Source organism: Leucopleurus acutus, assembly GCF_964270905.1.
Source record: "Leucopleurus acutus genome assembly, chromosome: 4".
Taxonomy (NCBI): Eukaryota; Metazoa; Chordata; class Mammalia; order Artiodactyla; family Delphinidae; genus Leucopleurus; species Leucopleurus acutus.
This window is the reverse complement of record NC_139146.1, coordinates 34190273-34205328: the sequence shown is the minus strand read 5'-3', so window position 1 is coordinate 34205328 and position 15056 is coordinate 34190273. Positions and strand designations below refer to the sequence as shown.

The 15056-nt window shown below is 36.5% G+C and overlaps 1 protein-coding gene across 1 annotated transcript in view; it reads left to right on the top strand.

Moving 5' to 3' along the window:
• TET2 (tet methylcytosine dioxygenase 2) overlaps positions 1-14851 on the top strand; it is a 131840-nt gene extending 116989 nt beyond the window's left edge. The window contains exons 9-11 of the mRNA XM_082838410.1: positions 7548-7685; positions 10234-10588; positions 12558-14851. Of these exons, the coding sequence (XP_082694536.1) occupies positions 7548-7685; positions 10234-10588; positions 12558-14011 (1947 nt within the window). The 3' untranslated portion in view covers positions 14012-14851. The remainder of the gene's footprint in view (positions 1-7547; positions 7686-10233; positions 10589-12557) is intronic.
• The last annotated feature ends 205 nt before the right edge of the window (positions 14852-15056 follow it).

Here is a 15056-nt window from a genome sequence, read left to right as displayed (position 1 = left end):
GATCTTTGAACTTTATCTTATAGGTAAGAGGCCTACCACTGGGGTGTTCTAAGTGTATATTGGGGACGGTGAGGGTGAAGTGATTTAACTTGAAAAGGTCACTCAAGCCAAATAAATGAAATACAGCTTAGATTATAGAAGATTAAATTAGAGAAGTAAGCTGTTGCAATCACTGGGCAAGAGACGTTAAGGTTCTAATTTAACAAAATATCAGTAGTGATAGAGAAAATGAAATAAGTATGTGAGATATTTGGTGGAACTTATAAACTTAGTGACCAATCAGATTTGAGAACGAGCAAAAGAGAGAATTTGAGGGTCCACCAAATTTCTGGCTTGGACAGATGGTTGTATTAGTATTAGGAATCAGTGAGGAAAAGTAAGTTTGGAGGAGATAAGGAGAAGATGACAAATTTCATTTTGGACATGCTAGGTTTGACATACTTCTAGGATAATTAAAAGAAAAATCGGGAGAAAAATCCAGGTTAGCACTGTGATTTGGGAATTATCAAAATGCAGGAAGTAGTTAGTAGTAAATACAATTTTTCAGAGTGAAGATTACAAAGAGGAGAAGGGGCTAATGATTTTAATATTTAACATTTTAGGGGTGAGTGGGGGAAGAGAAACCAGTGAAGGAAGGACTGGGGGTAGGAGCAATGGAATAGGAGAGGTTAAAGATTTAAGAGGAAGAGGAAGATTGATAGATGGAGGAAAGCTTGAGGTGATGAGAAGGTGTTCAGAACAGAGTACACAGCAGTATGGGTACGGGAAAGCGTGAAGTATGACACATTTTGCAAACACTGTCATTTACTTAGTAATGTTAAAGACTCTATAAGGGGACTAGATTAGTCTACATAGCAAAGACAGACAGGGCACCAATTCTAGCCAACAATTTAGCTATTCTTGTTTCCATTGTGGACTTAAACATTTTCCCCAAACCTCAATTCTTTTTTTTTTTTTTTAAGTGGGAGCAAAGGACGCAACTTTAATAATGACTGTCTATAAGTTGTTTTATGTCACAACCTAGATATTTAGAGATATATGTTAATGTCTATGAAAATTATTTTAAATGCTATTAACAACAGTGGGATTAATATTGTTATTTTTACAACCTTACCTATTTTAATCAGTGTCACAGAAAAGTATAAGGAATGGTTTGCTACTGTTGTAAAATAATTCTGGTGAGCAAAATAATAAATCAAGCTATAAAAAGAAAATAAATTGAGTCTATGTTGCTAGATTTCAAGTTTGGCCATTTTCTGTTGAGTGAATTTTTTATAGGGGCTATTAATCAAATGGCTTTAACTGGGGAAAGGGACAGAACAACAAGCATTGATGTTCTTACTCCTTTGATTCCTATTGTAGACTATCTCATACAAACTTGATTATCTAAGCATTTATATTCTACACTATTACTTTTTGTTTGGAGTATTTTATGCATTTCCTGAACCTGGAATATCTAAAATATGAAGGTACCCCAAGTTTTTAAGTTATAACAAGATGATTAGGTATAATTCCCTAGATGTGTTTTAATATTTGTATATGAGTAAATGTGTAGATAGATACACTAAACAATTGGCATGAAGTTTCAGTTAAGCAAGATGAATAAGGTCGACAGATCTGCTGTACAAATCGTACCTATAGTCAACGATAATGTACATTTAAAAATTTGTTAAAAGTGTAGCTCTCATGTTAAGTGTTCTTACCACAATAAAATAAAATTTAAATACATACATACATTCATACATTAAAAAATAAATGTAATGTCTATATAAACTAAATCAACTAATGGCTAAGAACGAATAAGGTGTTTTTTATATTGCATGGTAGGTACTACTGGAAAGTTTATCCATATGTCTTAACATGGTTTAGAGACCCCAGAAAACAGCCATGTGATCTTTTCCTACAGTATACATAACACATCAAGGTTATAGGTGCTGTGGAAGTCTCCTATTTGGTATTTGCCTCCTTCCCCCAACTGAATATAGTACCTTTATTTCTCATATATGAATGTTCTTCTTTGCTTTGTTCCTTGATTTCATAAAGTCTTATTGCTGAAGTTAAGCTTCATTGGGTCTTCACAGCATTTCTTCTGTTAGCTCCGTGGAATTAGAATATAGGTTTTCTTAACTTAAATATCCTTTATGTCTATCCAGTAGAGTTATATTTCTCTATCTTTTCTATGGTTATCTTACCATTAAACTTTAGGACTGAATTAGCAGGCTCAAATCTCAAAATCATGTGCTTTCGTCATGTGTGGAGATGACATTTTAAACCAAGAAAACTTTCTTTGACAATGGAAATATTTTCTGTCTACACTGTTCAGAACAGTAGTTACTAGCTGCATGTGGTTACTGAACACTTGATATGCGGTTAGTGCAATTGAGTTAATGAACTTTTCATTTTAATTAATTTAAATTTAAATTGCTACATGTGGCTAGTAGCTGCCGTATTGAACAGCACAGATTTACACCATCAGAAAGCCATGCACTTAGAACTGTCTTCCAGACATAGAGATAAATTTCCAGTAATCCATTCACAGACCCCTGCATGGTACTTCTTATGAGATGGCATGAGTCTAAGGACCAGCTAGATTTTGTATACATTTTTATTCAAGGAACAGAATAAAGCCAACTAGATCACATCATCACACAATATTATTACACTAATATATGTGTAATTAGAGTCCCAAAAGGAGGACAGAAAAATATTTTTAAGTATAATGGCCAATTATTTTTCAAATTTGTTCAAAACTATAAACCCATTCATCCCAGAAGCTCAGCAAGCCCCAAATGGTGGGGGGGGGGGGGAAGAGAGATTAAGAAACTATATAAAATCACATTAAAATCAACTTGCTTTGATTAAGAGAAAATGTGAAAAGTAGATGGGGGAAAAAAGACATTACTTATAGGGAAAAAATGGATGACACACGCACAAGACTTAAAGTCTGAGAAAGATGCAAGAAAAAAGAGGAAAAACATCCTTAAAGTACAGAAAGAAAAAAAAAAAAGACTATCAATCTACAAATCTATAACCAGTAAAAACAACTCTCAAAAGTGAAGACAAAAATAAAGATTTTTTTTTTCAGGCATACAAAAGCTGAAATAATTTACCACCACCGGCAGACTAAAACTTCAAAAACGTTAAAGGAAGCCCTCTGATAGAAAGAAAAATGATACGATAGAAATCTAGATTGGCAAAAAGGAATGAAAACATCATAAATAGTAGATATGCGAGTAAAAAGACTTCTTCCCCTTATTTAAAAAATTTCTTTACAAGATAGTTTGTTATTTTAAAATATATTTAAAATGTAATTTAAGATTTATAACGTATAAAAATAGCACAGAGGCTTGGGGATTGGAAGTATACTGTTGTAAGATTCTTATGTCATATATGGATGGAATGGTATATTACTTGAATATAGACTGTACACTACACTGTAAACCTTAAAGCAGGCAGCCACTAACAAAAAATGTATAAGTAATCCCCCAGTAAAGAGATGAGAATGGAATTAATCCCAAAACATATTTTAAAATATGGAACTAAAAGAAAACTAAAACAAATACAAAACAAATAGCAAATGGTATATTTAATCCCAGCCATATCAAAAACCACATTAAATATAAATTTTTTTAACACTCCCAATTAAAAGGCAGAGCTTGTGATATTGAATAATCACATTGATACAGAACAATTGTGATATTTAAAAAAGCAAGAACCAAGAAATACCGTGCTTGGGCTTCCCTGGTGGCGCAGTGGTTGAGAGTGCGCCTGCCGATGCAGGGGACACGGGTTCGTGCCCTGGTCCAGGAGGATCCCGTGTGCCGCAGAGCGGCTGTGCCTGTGAGCCATGGCCGCTGAACCTGCATGTCCGGAGCCTGTGCTCCACAACGGGAGAGGCCACAACAGTGAGAGGCCCGCGTACTGCAAAAAAAAAAAAAAAAAAAAAAAAAGAAAGAAATACCGTGCTAATGTCAATCAAAAGGAAGCTGGAGTGATATTAATAGCAAAGTAGATTTCATAGCAAAGAATATTATAAAGAGGATCATTTTATAATGATAAAAAGGTCAGTTTAGCAAGAGAGTATGATGATCCTAACTATGCATCTAATAAGAGCTTTAAATTTTATTAAACAAAAACTGATACAACTAAAAACAAACAAAGCTACAGATACAGTCAGTTTTCAATATATCTCTCTCAAACCATTAGAACAAGTAGACAGAAAATTAGTAAGGGGACAGAAGACTTGAACAACACTTTTAACGAAATTGATGTTATGTATAGAACTCCCCATGCAATGACAGAATTAACAGTATTTTCAAATATACAGGGATGATTTACCAAGATAATTTATATTCTGGGTCATGAAACAAGTATTGATAAATTTAAAAGCCAAAAAATATGTTCTCTGATCACAATGAAATTAAATTGAAAATCTGTACCAGAAGGATACCTACAAAATCCCTAAATATCTGGAAACTTAGTGACTTATTTCTAAATGACCTATGGGCCAAAGAATAAATCACAAGGGAGAAAGTATTTCAAACTGAATGAAAATGAAGATGTGACATTGAAATGTGTGGGATGCAGCTATGAAGCTCACTTAGAGAAAGATTTATAGCATTGAACATTTATATCAGAAATGTTATATAAAAGTCTCAAATCAATGATCTATGTTTATATCCTATGAAGCTTGGAAAAAGAGCAACTTTAGCCATATAAAAGGCAGAAAGAAGGAAAAACTAAAGGTAAGAACAGAAATCAATGAAATAGAATACAGAAAACAGAATATATCGGTGAAACCAAAAGCTAGTACTTTTAGTCAATTTGTTCAAGAACAAATGAGAAGGTACAAATTGTCAATATCAAGAATTAAAGATAAGACACCATTATATATCCTACAGATAGTAAAAGAATAATAATGAAAACATTATTAAAATTTTATGAAAATAAATTAAATGACTTAGATGAAATGGGCAAAGTCCTTGAAAGGTACAAATTACTGAAGCTTACTAAAGAAAAAGTACCATGAATAGTCCTATATCTATTTAAAAATTGAATTTGTAATTAAAAACTTTCCCAAAAAGAAAACTCCAGGCCCAGATGATTTCCCTTCCAAATTTCACTCATTATTTAAGAAAGAAAGAATAGTTCAATGGAAACTCTTCTAGACAGTAGCAAAGGAGTAAGTACTTCCCAACTCATTCTATGAGGCTGGAAATATCCTGGTCAGACAAGGGCATTAAAGAAAAAATAAAGTCCAATGATATTCATGAATACTGATGTGAAAATTCTTAACAAAATTTCATCTAAATACATCCAACGATGTGTAAAAGGGATAATATATTATGATCAAATGGAGTTTATTTCAGGAGCAGCTGGTTCATTTAACACTCAAAGATCAATCAATGTGATTCACCATATTAACCAACATAATGAGGAAAACTATCTCAATAGATAGAGAAAAAGCATTTGACAAAATTTAACATCTATAGAAGGAAACTTTCTCAGCCTGATAAAGGGCATAGATTAAAAACCTAAAACTAACATCACACATAATGGTGAAAGAACTAAAGTATTTAGTGTTTTTATGGTAAAGCAGCAAGTTAAAGAAGCATTTCATTCCTTAACTTGCTCAGCTAGGTGGAACTGTAATTTCTTTGCTCCATTTTGTGACATGAAACTTTTTAATGCTATTTTATTGTGATGGGATCATGCCTATTACCTAAGGTAGGCTTTGCCATCTGTGAAAACTCAGTAAATGGAAAGCTAAATTTTTTTTAAAAACACATTATACATTGGGAACAAGAAAAGCATATCCATTCTCACCACTTCTAGTTAAAATCTTTTTCTTTAACTTCTCAAGTAGGTTTTACTATTTGTTGACGATGTTCTCTGTGCCATATTTATAAACATAAATTTAATATACAATTGTCATACAATAATAAAAATAAATACTTTTTACTCTTTATCAAATGAATGTTTGCTTAAGAAAATTCAAGGGATGTTTTCAAGAATAGTTCTCATCTTGCCAGCAAACTTTTTGTGACAACCTAATTTTTTAAATTGAGGTATAGTTGATTTACAATATTATATGTTTTACATGTACAACATAATGATTCACAATTGTTAAAGATTATACTTCATTTATAATTATTATAAAATGTTGGCTATATTCCTTGTGCTGTATAATATATCCTTGTATCTTATTGTGTTGAACATCTAACTGGAAATTTTAGACCATGAAATAGGCAAGAAAAAGAAAATAAAAAGGATACAGATTGAATATGAAGAAATAAAACTATCCTTATTTGCAGACAACATGTGTGTGGAAAGTCCCAAAGAGTCTACCAAAAAACTTCCTAGAACTAATAAGTGGTTTAGCACAGCTGCAAAATACAAAAATCGATTGTATTTCTCTATACTAGCAATAAACCATTAAAAATTGAAATGAAAACCAATAACAATTAAAATAGCATCAAAAATATGAAATTCTTAATATATATCTGACAAAAATGTGCAAGATCTGTGCACTGAAAACTACAAAACATTTCTGATAGAAATTATAAAGACCTAAATGGAACGATATACCATGTTCATGGATCACAAGACTAAGTATTATTAAGATTTCAGTTTTCCCCAAATTAATCAATGGATTCAGTACATGAACTATCAAAATCTCACCAGGTGTTCTGAAGGAATTGACAAGGTGATTCTAAAATAAATAGAAATGTAAAGAACCTGTAATAGTCAAACTTTTTTTTTAAAGAACAGAATTTGAATACCTATACTCCCTGATAGCAAGATTTACTACAAATCCACATTTACTAGTAATCAAGACAGTTGATTATTGGCATATACACACATACATACACACACACACCAGCACACCATTACATAACAAAAGATCAGAATAGAGAGTCTGGAAATAGATTCAACATGTATGGTCAATTGATTTTCAACAAAGGCAATTCAATGAGATAAGTGTAAACTTTTTACCCAGCAGTGTTTGAACAGTTGGATATCCATATGGAAAAAAATTCTTTGACTCTTAATCTCACACCCTATGTAAAAATCAACTCAAAATGGATTTATTTATGTAAAATTCTAGAAAATGCAAACTACAATAATCTCTAGTGACAGAAAGCAGATCAGTAGTTTCCTGGGAACAAAGTGGGAAGCATGAATTATAAAGAGGTGTGAGGAAACTTATGGAAATGATAGATATGTACATTATTTTGATTGTGGTAGTGGTTTCATGTATGTATATGTATGTGTGTGTATATATATAATCAAATAGTATAATAAACAGCATATATTTAAAGTGTAAGTCAATTATATCTCAGTAACACTATTAAATAACTTTACTGTGTCAAGGCATTTGCTCTATTTTGTGTCATTCCATTGTATTTGGGGATATAAAATATAATACTAAGGAACCTTTTTGACCTGCTCAGTACACAGGTCCTGTACTTTTTTGTCAAATGTGTGCCTAAAGATTTGAAATGTCTGAGTACTTCCCCAGTCACACACTCGCTTCCGTTTTTCAGATTGAATATGAACACAGAGCACCAGAGTGCCGTCTGGGTCTGAAGGAAGGCCGTCCATTCTCAGGGGTCACTGCATGTTTGGACTTCTGTGCTCATGCCCATAGAGACTTGCACAACATGCAGAATGGCAGCACATTGGTAAGTGGTGCTGAGGAGAGGTTAGCAGCATGTCCTGTTGAAGAGTAGAGGACTGGAAGTTAGCAGCATTTAGAGTAATATGTTTTCTGCCGGTGTCCCTGCAGAGAACAGTGTTTTCATGAATGATTGCTATTGCAAGGTGACCTTGTTTTGCATAACTAGTACTCATAACGGGTTGGCATGTCACATTAGTGGAAAACTGTATTGACAAGCATGTGAAAATCATGGAAATTCTTGGGCTTCCCTGGTGGCGCAGTGGTTGAGAGTCCGCCTGCCGATGCAGGGGACGCGGGTTCGTGCCCCGGTTTGGGAAGATCCCACATGCCGCGGAGCGGCGGGGCCCGTGAGCCATGGCCGCTGAGCCTGCGCGTCCAGAGCCTGTGCTCCACAACGGGAGAGGCCACAACAGTGAGAGGCCCGCGTACCGCAAAAAAAAAAAAAAAAAAAAAAAAAAAAAAAAAAAAACACATGGAAATTCTTGGTGCTAATCTAAACCAGTGACTAAGGCTCTCCAGCTACAATCAGATGCCCAAAACACTTCTTTCAAAATTCACTGTCAGATATCTAGTAGGTTATAATCAGTTAAGCAAAAAGCCATATACGAGCTAAGGTACCAGTCCACCCCGCAGAGAAAAGTATAAATGAAAAATGCATCGTCGATGTCACACCAACTACTACAGAAGGTTCAAAGTGCAAAAGAACCCGTTGTAAGTCCATATTACAGTGGGTAAAATGGATTGGTCCTTGTATTTGAAGGCTTTGGTAAGGGGAGAAAATGGATCCATCTTAGGGGGGAGCAGTGTTGCGTACCATCAAAACCCAGCGTGTGGCCTTGCACCTAAAGAGATGACTCAAAGTGGAGATAAAGAACGAAAAAGCTCAAGTACAGAAACTATAAATTAATCAACCTAATGAGTTATCAACATGGATACAGGTGTAATTGAGGAAGATGACCAATGAGACCTAACATGGAAAATAGCAGGCAGGCACTATAGTTAAATTATAGTGTAGAAAAGAATTCAGAGAGATAGGAGGCAGTAGTGGAATTAATTCGAGGAATCTGGTGTGAAATTTTTGTTGAGAAACAAAGAAGGTATTGGTCTAGAGCAGGGGCTGGAAAAGTTTTCTGTTAAAAGCTTTGCAGGCCACATAGGATCTCTGTCATATTCTTTGTTTGGGATTTTTTCAATAAAAAGTTCTTTAAAAATGCAAAAAAACCATTCCTAGTTCACTGGCCATACAAAAATAGGCTGCAAGGCAGTTTGGCCACAGGCCCTAGTTTGCTGATTTCTGATGCAGGAGAACAAACATGAGACTTACCATCCACAATATCTAACACCGTCACTCACCAGGTGTTGAACACCTGCTCATCATTTGGAGGTTCTGCTAGATTCTGGGAAGTAGAAGAAATAAATGATAGCTGGAGCTACAGTAGGTCTTGAAGATAACCAGGTTTCTCTCCAGCAAGGTGATGGAGAGTGGGCAGAGGATGAGAAAGTTTTTGATTGAAGGGGAATTTGTCTCTGATAGGTCACAGGTTCTGTGAGGTGAAATGGAAAGCAGCACTGGAGAGGTAGAAGCGAGTAGGGATAAATTGTGGGAAAAGGTTACAAGTGCTCAGAGGCAAGGATTTGTTTGGGAAGACTTATGTGTACGAAGTGAAATGCTCATTTTAATACCATTCCATGTTAAACTTATTTATAAAGGTAAATCTAATGTAATCATCACATTCCTTTCAAGAGTATATTTCAATGATTTTGTATTACCTTGGGTTTTAAATAACTGTGGTCGCATTTTCTCCGTTAATTAAAAACACTAAATACTAAAAGCTAGTATTTTAAAACCAACAAACAATCTTTCATCAAAGCCAATGTGATTGTGGCCAACAAAAGAAATAAAGTACCATCAAATTATCAAAGCAGCAGAAGTAGCTTTTTTTTTTTTTTCTTTTCAGAAGAGAAATGAGTGAGAAGAGAGACAGTAAGTTAGATTTCATGAAGTACAGAGGAGGGAAAAGAAAGGTAGAAGCAGTGTTAACTTAAATATTACCTGTATCAATCAAATCTTCAATTTTACATTATTTAGATTTCACTTTGGTATCCTGTGGAAATTTCTTAAACACAGTTAAGGAGAGTTAGCTGTGAGGAAAGATGTGAAATCTCTTTGTGTACAAAGTATGAGATGAGGTGAATGTGATGTCACCAAAAGCAGAGGAAGTCATTTGGTAGAGGAAACTTGTAGCTTCTTTTTGAAGCTTCTTCCCTTAGTCAGAAATGTATGTGAAGAACAGTGTCACTGCAGTGACTGTAACGGTTCCTGATAGATTAAAAAAAAAAAAAAAATGTCAACATGAACTTGTTTATCTTGATGTACATTTTGATGCAATTTTCGTTAATAACAGACAATCGTGGTTTTATGGTAACAAACCAATCTGGTCCACTAGGCCAGCACCACAAATGTAAATACTGAGAAGGGAAAACACGCGCACACACACACCAGCTGTCATCTGGACTGAAACTGAGTCTGTGCTGTCTCATTTCCCTGCCAGGTATGCACCCTCACTAGAGAAGACAATCGAGAAATTGGGGGAAAACCTGAGGATGAGCAGCTCCACGTTCTGCCTCTCTACAAAGTCTCTGATGTGGATGAGTTTGGGAGCGTAGAAGCTCAGGAGGAGAAAAAACGAAATGGTGCCATTCAGGTACTGAGTTCTTTTCGACGGAAAGTCAGGATGTTAGCAGAGCCAGTCAAGACATGCCGACAAAGGAAACTAGAAGCCAAGAAAGCTGCGGCTGAAAAGCTTTCCTCTTTGGAGAGCAGCACAAATAAGAATGAAAAGGAAAAGTCAGCCTCCTCTCGCACCAAACAGATCGAAAATGGAAGCCAGGTGAAACAGTTGGCAGGTAAATTTAATGTGAAGCACTGTATGTTACGTGACACTTATTTTAAAAACGAACATTGTTAACTTTGGAAGGTTATGTTCGATCATGGTCTTAGTTCTGTACTAGAATTTTCTCTAAAGTAGCAAGGCCCAGGCTTTGTTCTTGGAGATGGTAGTGAGGTGTTGCATCAGCCCCAGTGTGAGGGAGAAGTTTGGATTTTATTCTATAATAAATGGCAAAGTTTTATGGTAAGTGATATGGTGAAATTAGTGTTCATCCATCAATGACAGACAAGCCAAATTAGAGGTAGAGGAACTAATAGTTTGGAGATTGATGCAGTAAACCAAGAGTGAGGTAATAAGAGCTTGAATTTTGGTGGTAGCAATGAAGACATAGCAAGAGATGACAGAAGCGAACTCTTCCAAAATGATTATCAATACGATGGTGACAAACCATTAGAATGAAGGAGAAAAAATACTTAAGGATGACTCCAAAGTTATAAGCCTAGATAATTAAAACAGTACTATTTATTGAGGTAAGTTTGAAAATAAGATTTATGAGGGAAGGCCAGGAGAATAAGATACCTTTCTTTAGCCATGTTGAGGCTGAGGTGTACCAGGGGAATCCACATATAGCTCTTAAAAAGCTTTTACCCATCAAAATAGATCACATCTATAGTAGTAGCAATAGAGCATTATTTATCAATGCTAGTAGATATTCTGTTTCTTGCTTTGTCTATAGTTAAGACTCTAAAAGGAGAAATCATACAATGTGATGTCCATATCCAAATTTCAGAGATGGTATTGGCCTAGCTATTAACAAAAGAAAAATGCATATCTTTTGCATTAGTATAATGCTCTGCTTAGAACCAACCGTCTTTGCTTCACAAAGTCACATCTCCCTACTGATTGATTTTGAAGCTCAAGGATAAAACTAATTTAGAATAATATGTCAAAGATGTTTAATAAACATTTGTTGATTGGTTGACTTACACTAAGAGAAGTAAATCCTATCCACTCCCTGATATCTCTTTTAAGTTAGCTATAAAGTACAATCAGTTAGAACTTTGTGTCTAGTTCCTTCTAACTGGCCTCTGCAGTGATTGTTTCAGTTCTCAGGACGCCATTGCGGCTCCATTTATCTGTTCTCATCTCATATTACTCTTTCTTTTAAGTGTGGTCATGAAACAGAAGTATGACTTTTAAAAGTTTCATTTACAAAGCTGAAAGTTCCTTTAAAGTTGTATCTACAACTGTGTTGATTTCCTTCCTGGAAAGCACGCTAATGAAATAGGGTTTGCCAATTGTATAAGGTGCTTTGGGCATTTAAATGAATGTCATTCTTTTCCTCATAGCATTGCTGAATCTTCCATAACAAATTTTTTGCTACATTACCTATTTAACATATTTGATTGCATGCCAGGCAATGGAGAAATAAAGTAAAATAAGACATGGTCCTTTCCCTCAAGGGACTACTTTGCAGTGAGGTGAGGAGGGGACTAAAAATGGATAATTCCAGTACGTTATGACTGTTGCTTTATCTGACTGATGTTTGCAGTGGCTATGACGAAGTATTACAAAAGCACTAGAAGTTGGGTTTATAGACGGCTTCCTTGAGGAAGGCATAACTGTGTCAAGGAAGGGCAGGGAGATGGCAGGGCACTTCAAGTAGAGAGTGTGGCTTGATCAAACGCGCAGAAGCTCCAGAGAACACGATGCTCTCAATGGAATGGCTTTTGGATGTTTTATTACATTTTTCACCATTTACCAAAATGTACTACTATGTGCTCTGCCATTTTATTTCTAATGCTTTAGACACAAAAAATGATGCCAGGCGGTGATTAGAGAGCTCTGACATTGCTCTTGTCCTCATGTGATGGGTGTTGCATAATTCTACTGATGGTTCTCACATACATGTAGGCATCCTCCCCAGTTCTCATAAAGGGCTGATCAAGCATGTTTGTCCTCGCTCTCTCTTATCCTGTCCACAGAACTTCTGCGACTTTCAGGACCAGTCATGCAGCAGCCCCAGCCTCAACTGCAGAAGCAGCTTCCACAGCCACCGAAGCAGCCACCACAGCTGCAGCAGCCACACCACCCCTTCACTGATAACCCTCAGTCAGAGTCTGTCAGCTCTTACACTTCTGGATCCACCAGTCTATACACGAGAAGGCCCAATCCAGTTAGTCCTTATCCAAGCTCTTCACACACTTCAGATATTTATGGAGGCGCTAACTCTATGAACCTCTATTCCACCTCATCCCAAGCTGCAGGTTCATATTTGAATTCTTCTAATCCCATGAGCCCCTACCCTGGGCTTTTGAATCAGAATAACCAATATCCATCATCATATCAATGCAATGGAAACATATCAATGGACAAGTGCTCCCAATATCTGGGTTCCTATTCTCCCCAGTCTCAGCCCATGGATCTGTACAGGTATCCAAACCAAGATCCTCTGTCTAAGCTAAATCTACCACCCATCCATACGCTTTACCAGCCGAGGTTCGGAAATAGCCAGAGTTTTACTTCTAAGTACTTAGGTTACGGAAACCAAAATATACAAGGAGATGCCTTCAGCAGTTGTACTCTTAGACCAAATGTACACCACGTAGGTACATTTCCTCCTTATTCCGCTCATGAGATGGATGGCCACTTCATGGGGGCTGCCTCTCGATTACCACCCAATCTGAGCAATCCAAACACAGACTATAAAAATGGTGAGCCTCACCCACCTTCTCATTTAATCCATAACTACGGTGCAGCTCCGAGCATGTTCAACAGCTCTCTTCATGCCCTGCATCTCCCAAACAAGGAGAATGACGTGCTCTCCCACACGGCGAATGGGTTATCTAAGACGCTTCCAGGTCTTAACCATGATGGAGCTGCTTCTGTCCAAGAAGGCTTCCACAAAGTACACGACGCTGGCAGTCAGGAAAAGCAGCCTTGTGCTGCCGAGGACAATGACGAGGTCTGGTCTGATAGCGAGCAGAGCTTCCTGGACCCTGACATTGGGGGAGTGGCTGTGGCTCCGACTCATGGGTCCATTCTCATCGAGTGTGCAAAGCGCGAGCTGCACGCCACCACCCCTTTAAAGAATCCCAACAGGAATCACCCCACCAGGATCTCACTCGTCTTCTACCAGCACAAGAGCATGAATGAGCCAAAACATGGCTTGGCGCTCTGGGAAGCCAAAATGGCCGAGAAAGCCCGCGAGAAAGAGGAAGAGTGTGAAAAGTATGGCCCAGACTATGTGCCTCAGAAAACCCACGGCAAAAAAGTGAAACGGGAGCCCACTGAGCCGCATGAACCTGCCGAGCCCACGTACCTGCGCTTCATCAAGTCCCTTGCCGAAAGGACCATGTCCGTGACCACAGACTCCACAGTAACTACATCTCCATACGCCTTCACTAGGGTCACGGGGCCTTACAACAGATATATATGATGTCGCCCCTTGTGGTTACCTCATTTGAAAAGACCACAACCAGTCTGTCCATAGTGTAGTTCTCATGATGTGGGCAGTGGGGAAAGGACACAGTATTCCTGACAAATGTGGTGAGAGGAACCTCAGCTCACCAGCAAAGAAAGAGGTCATCTTACCATAGCACTTAATTTCCACTGACTCCTAAGTGGTCACAGATGGAATCTAGGCAAAAGACCAAAGCATTCTATGCAAAAAGAAGGTGGAGAAGAAAGTGTTCCACAATTTACATTTTTAAACACTGGTTCTATTATTGGATGAGATGATATTTAAATGTGATATTTCCCCCCCTTTACAGCTCTACACATCTGTGACCACTTTTAATAATACCAAGTTTGCATAGTCGTGGAACACAAATCAAACAAGTACTGTAGTATTACAGGGGCAGGAATCTTAAAATACCATCTGGTGCTGAATATACAATGTACTGAAATACTGGAATTATGGCTTTTTAACATGCAGTTTTTACTGTAATCTTAATATTAACTTTTATTTATCAAAATAGCTACAGGAACATAAATGAATAGACAGCAAAACACTGAATTTGTTTGGATGTTCTAAGAAATGGTGCTAAGAAAATGGTGTCTTTAACAGTTGAAAATTAATGCCTTTATATCATCAAGATGCTATCAGTGTACTGCAATGCCCTTGAATAATGGGGGTACCTTTTCATTCAAGTTTTTAATCATAATTACCTATTCTTACACAAGCTTAGTTTTTAAAATGTGGACATTTTAAAGGCCTCTGGATTTTGCTCATCCAGTGAAGTCCTTGTAGGACAATAAACATATATATGTACATATATATATATATACACACAAATATGTATATGTGCACAAACATGTATATCTATAAATATTTTAAATGGTGTTTTAGAAGCACTTTGTCTACCTAAGCTTTGACAACTTGAACAATGCTAAGGTACTGAGACGTTTTAAAAAAAAAAAAGTTTACTTTCATTTTAGAATGCAAAGTTGATTTTTTTAAGGAAACAAAGCTTTTAAAATAT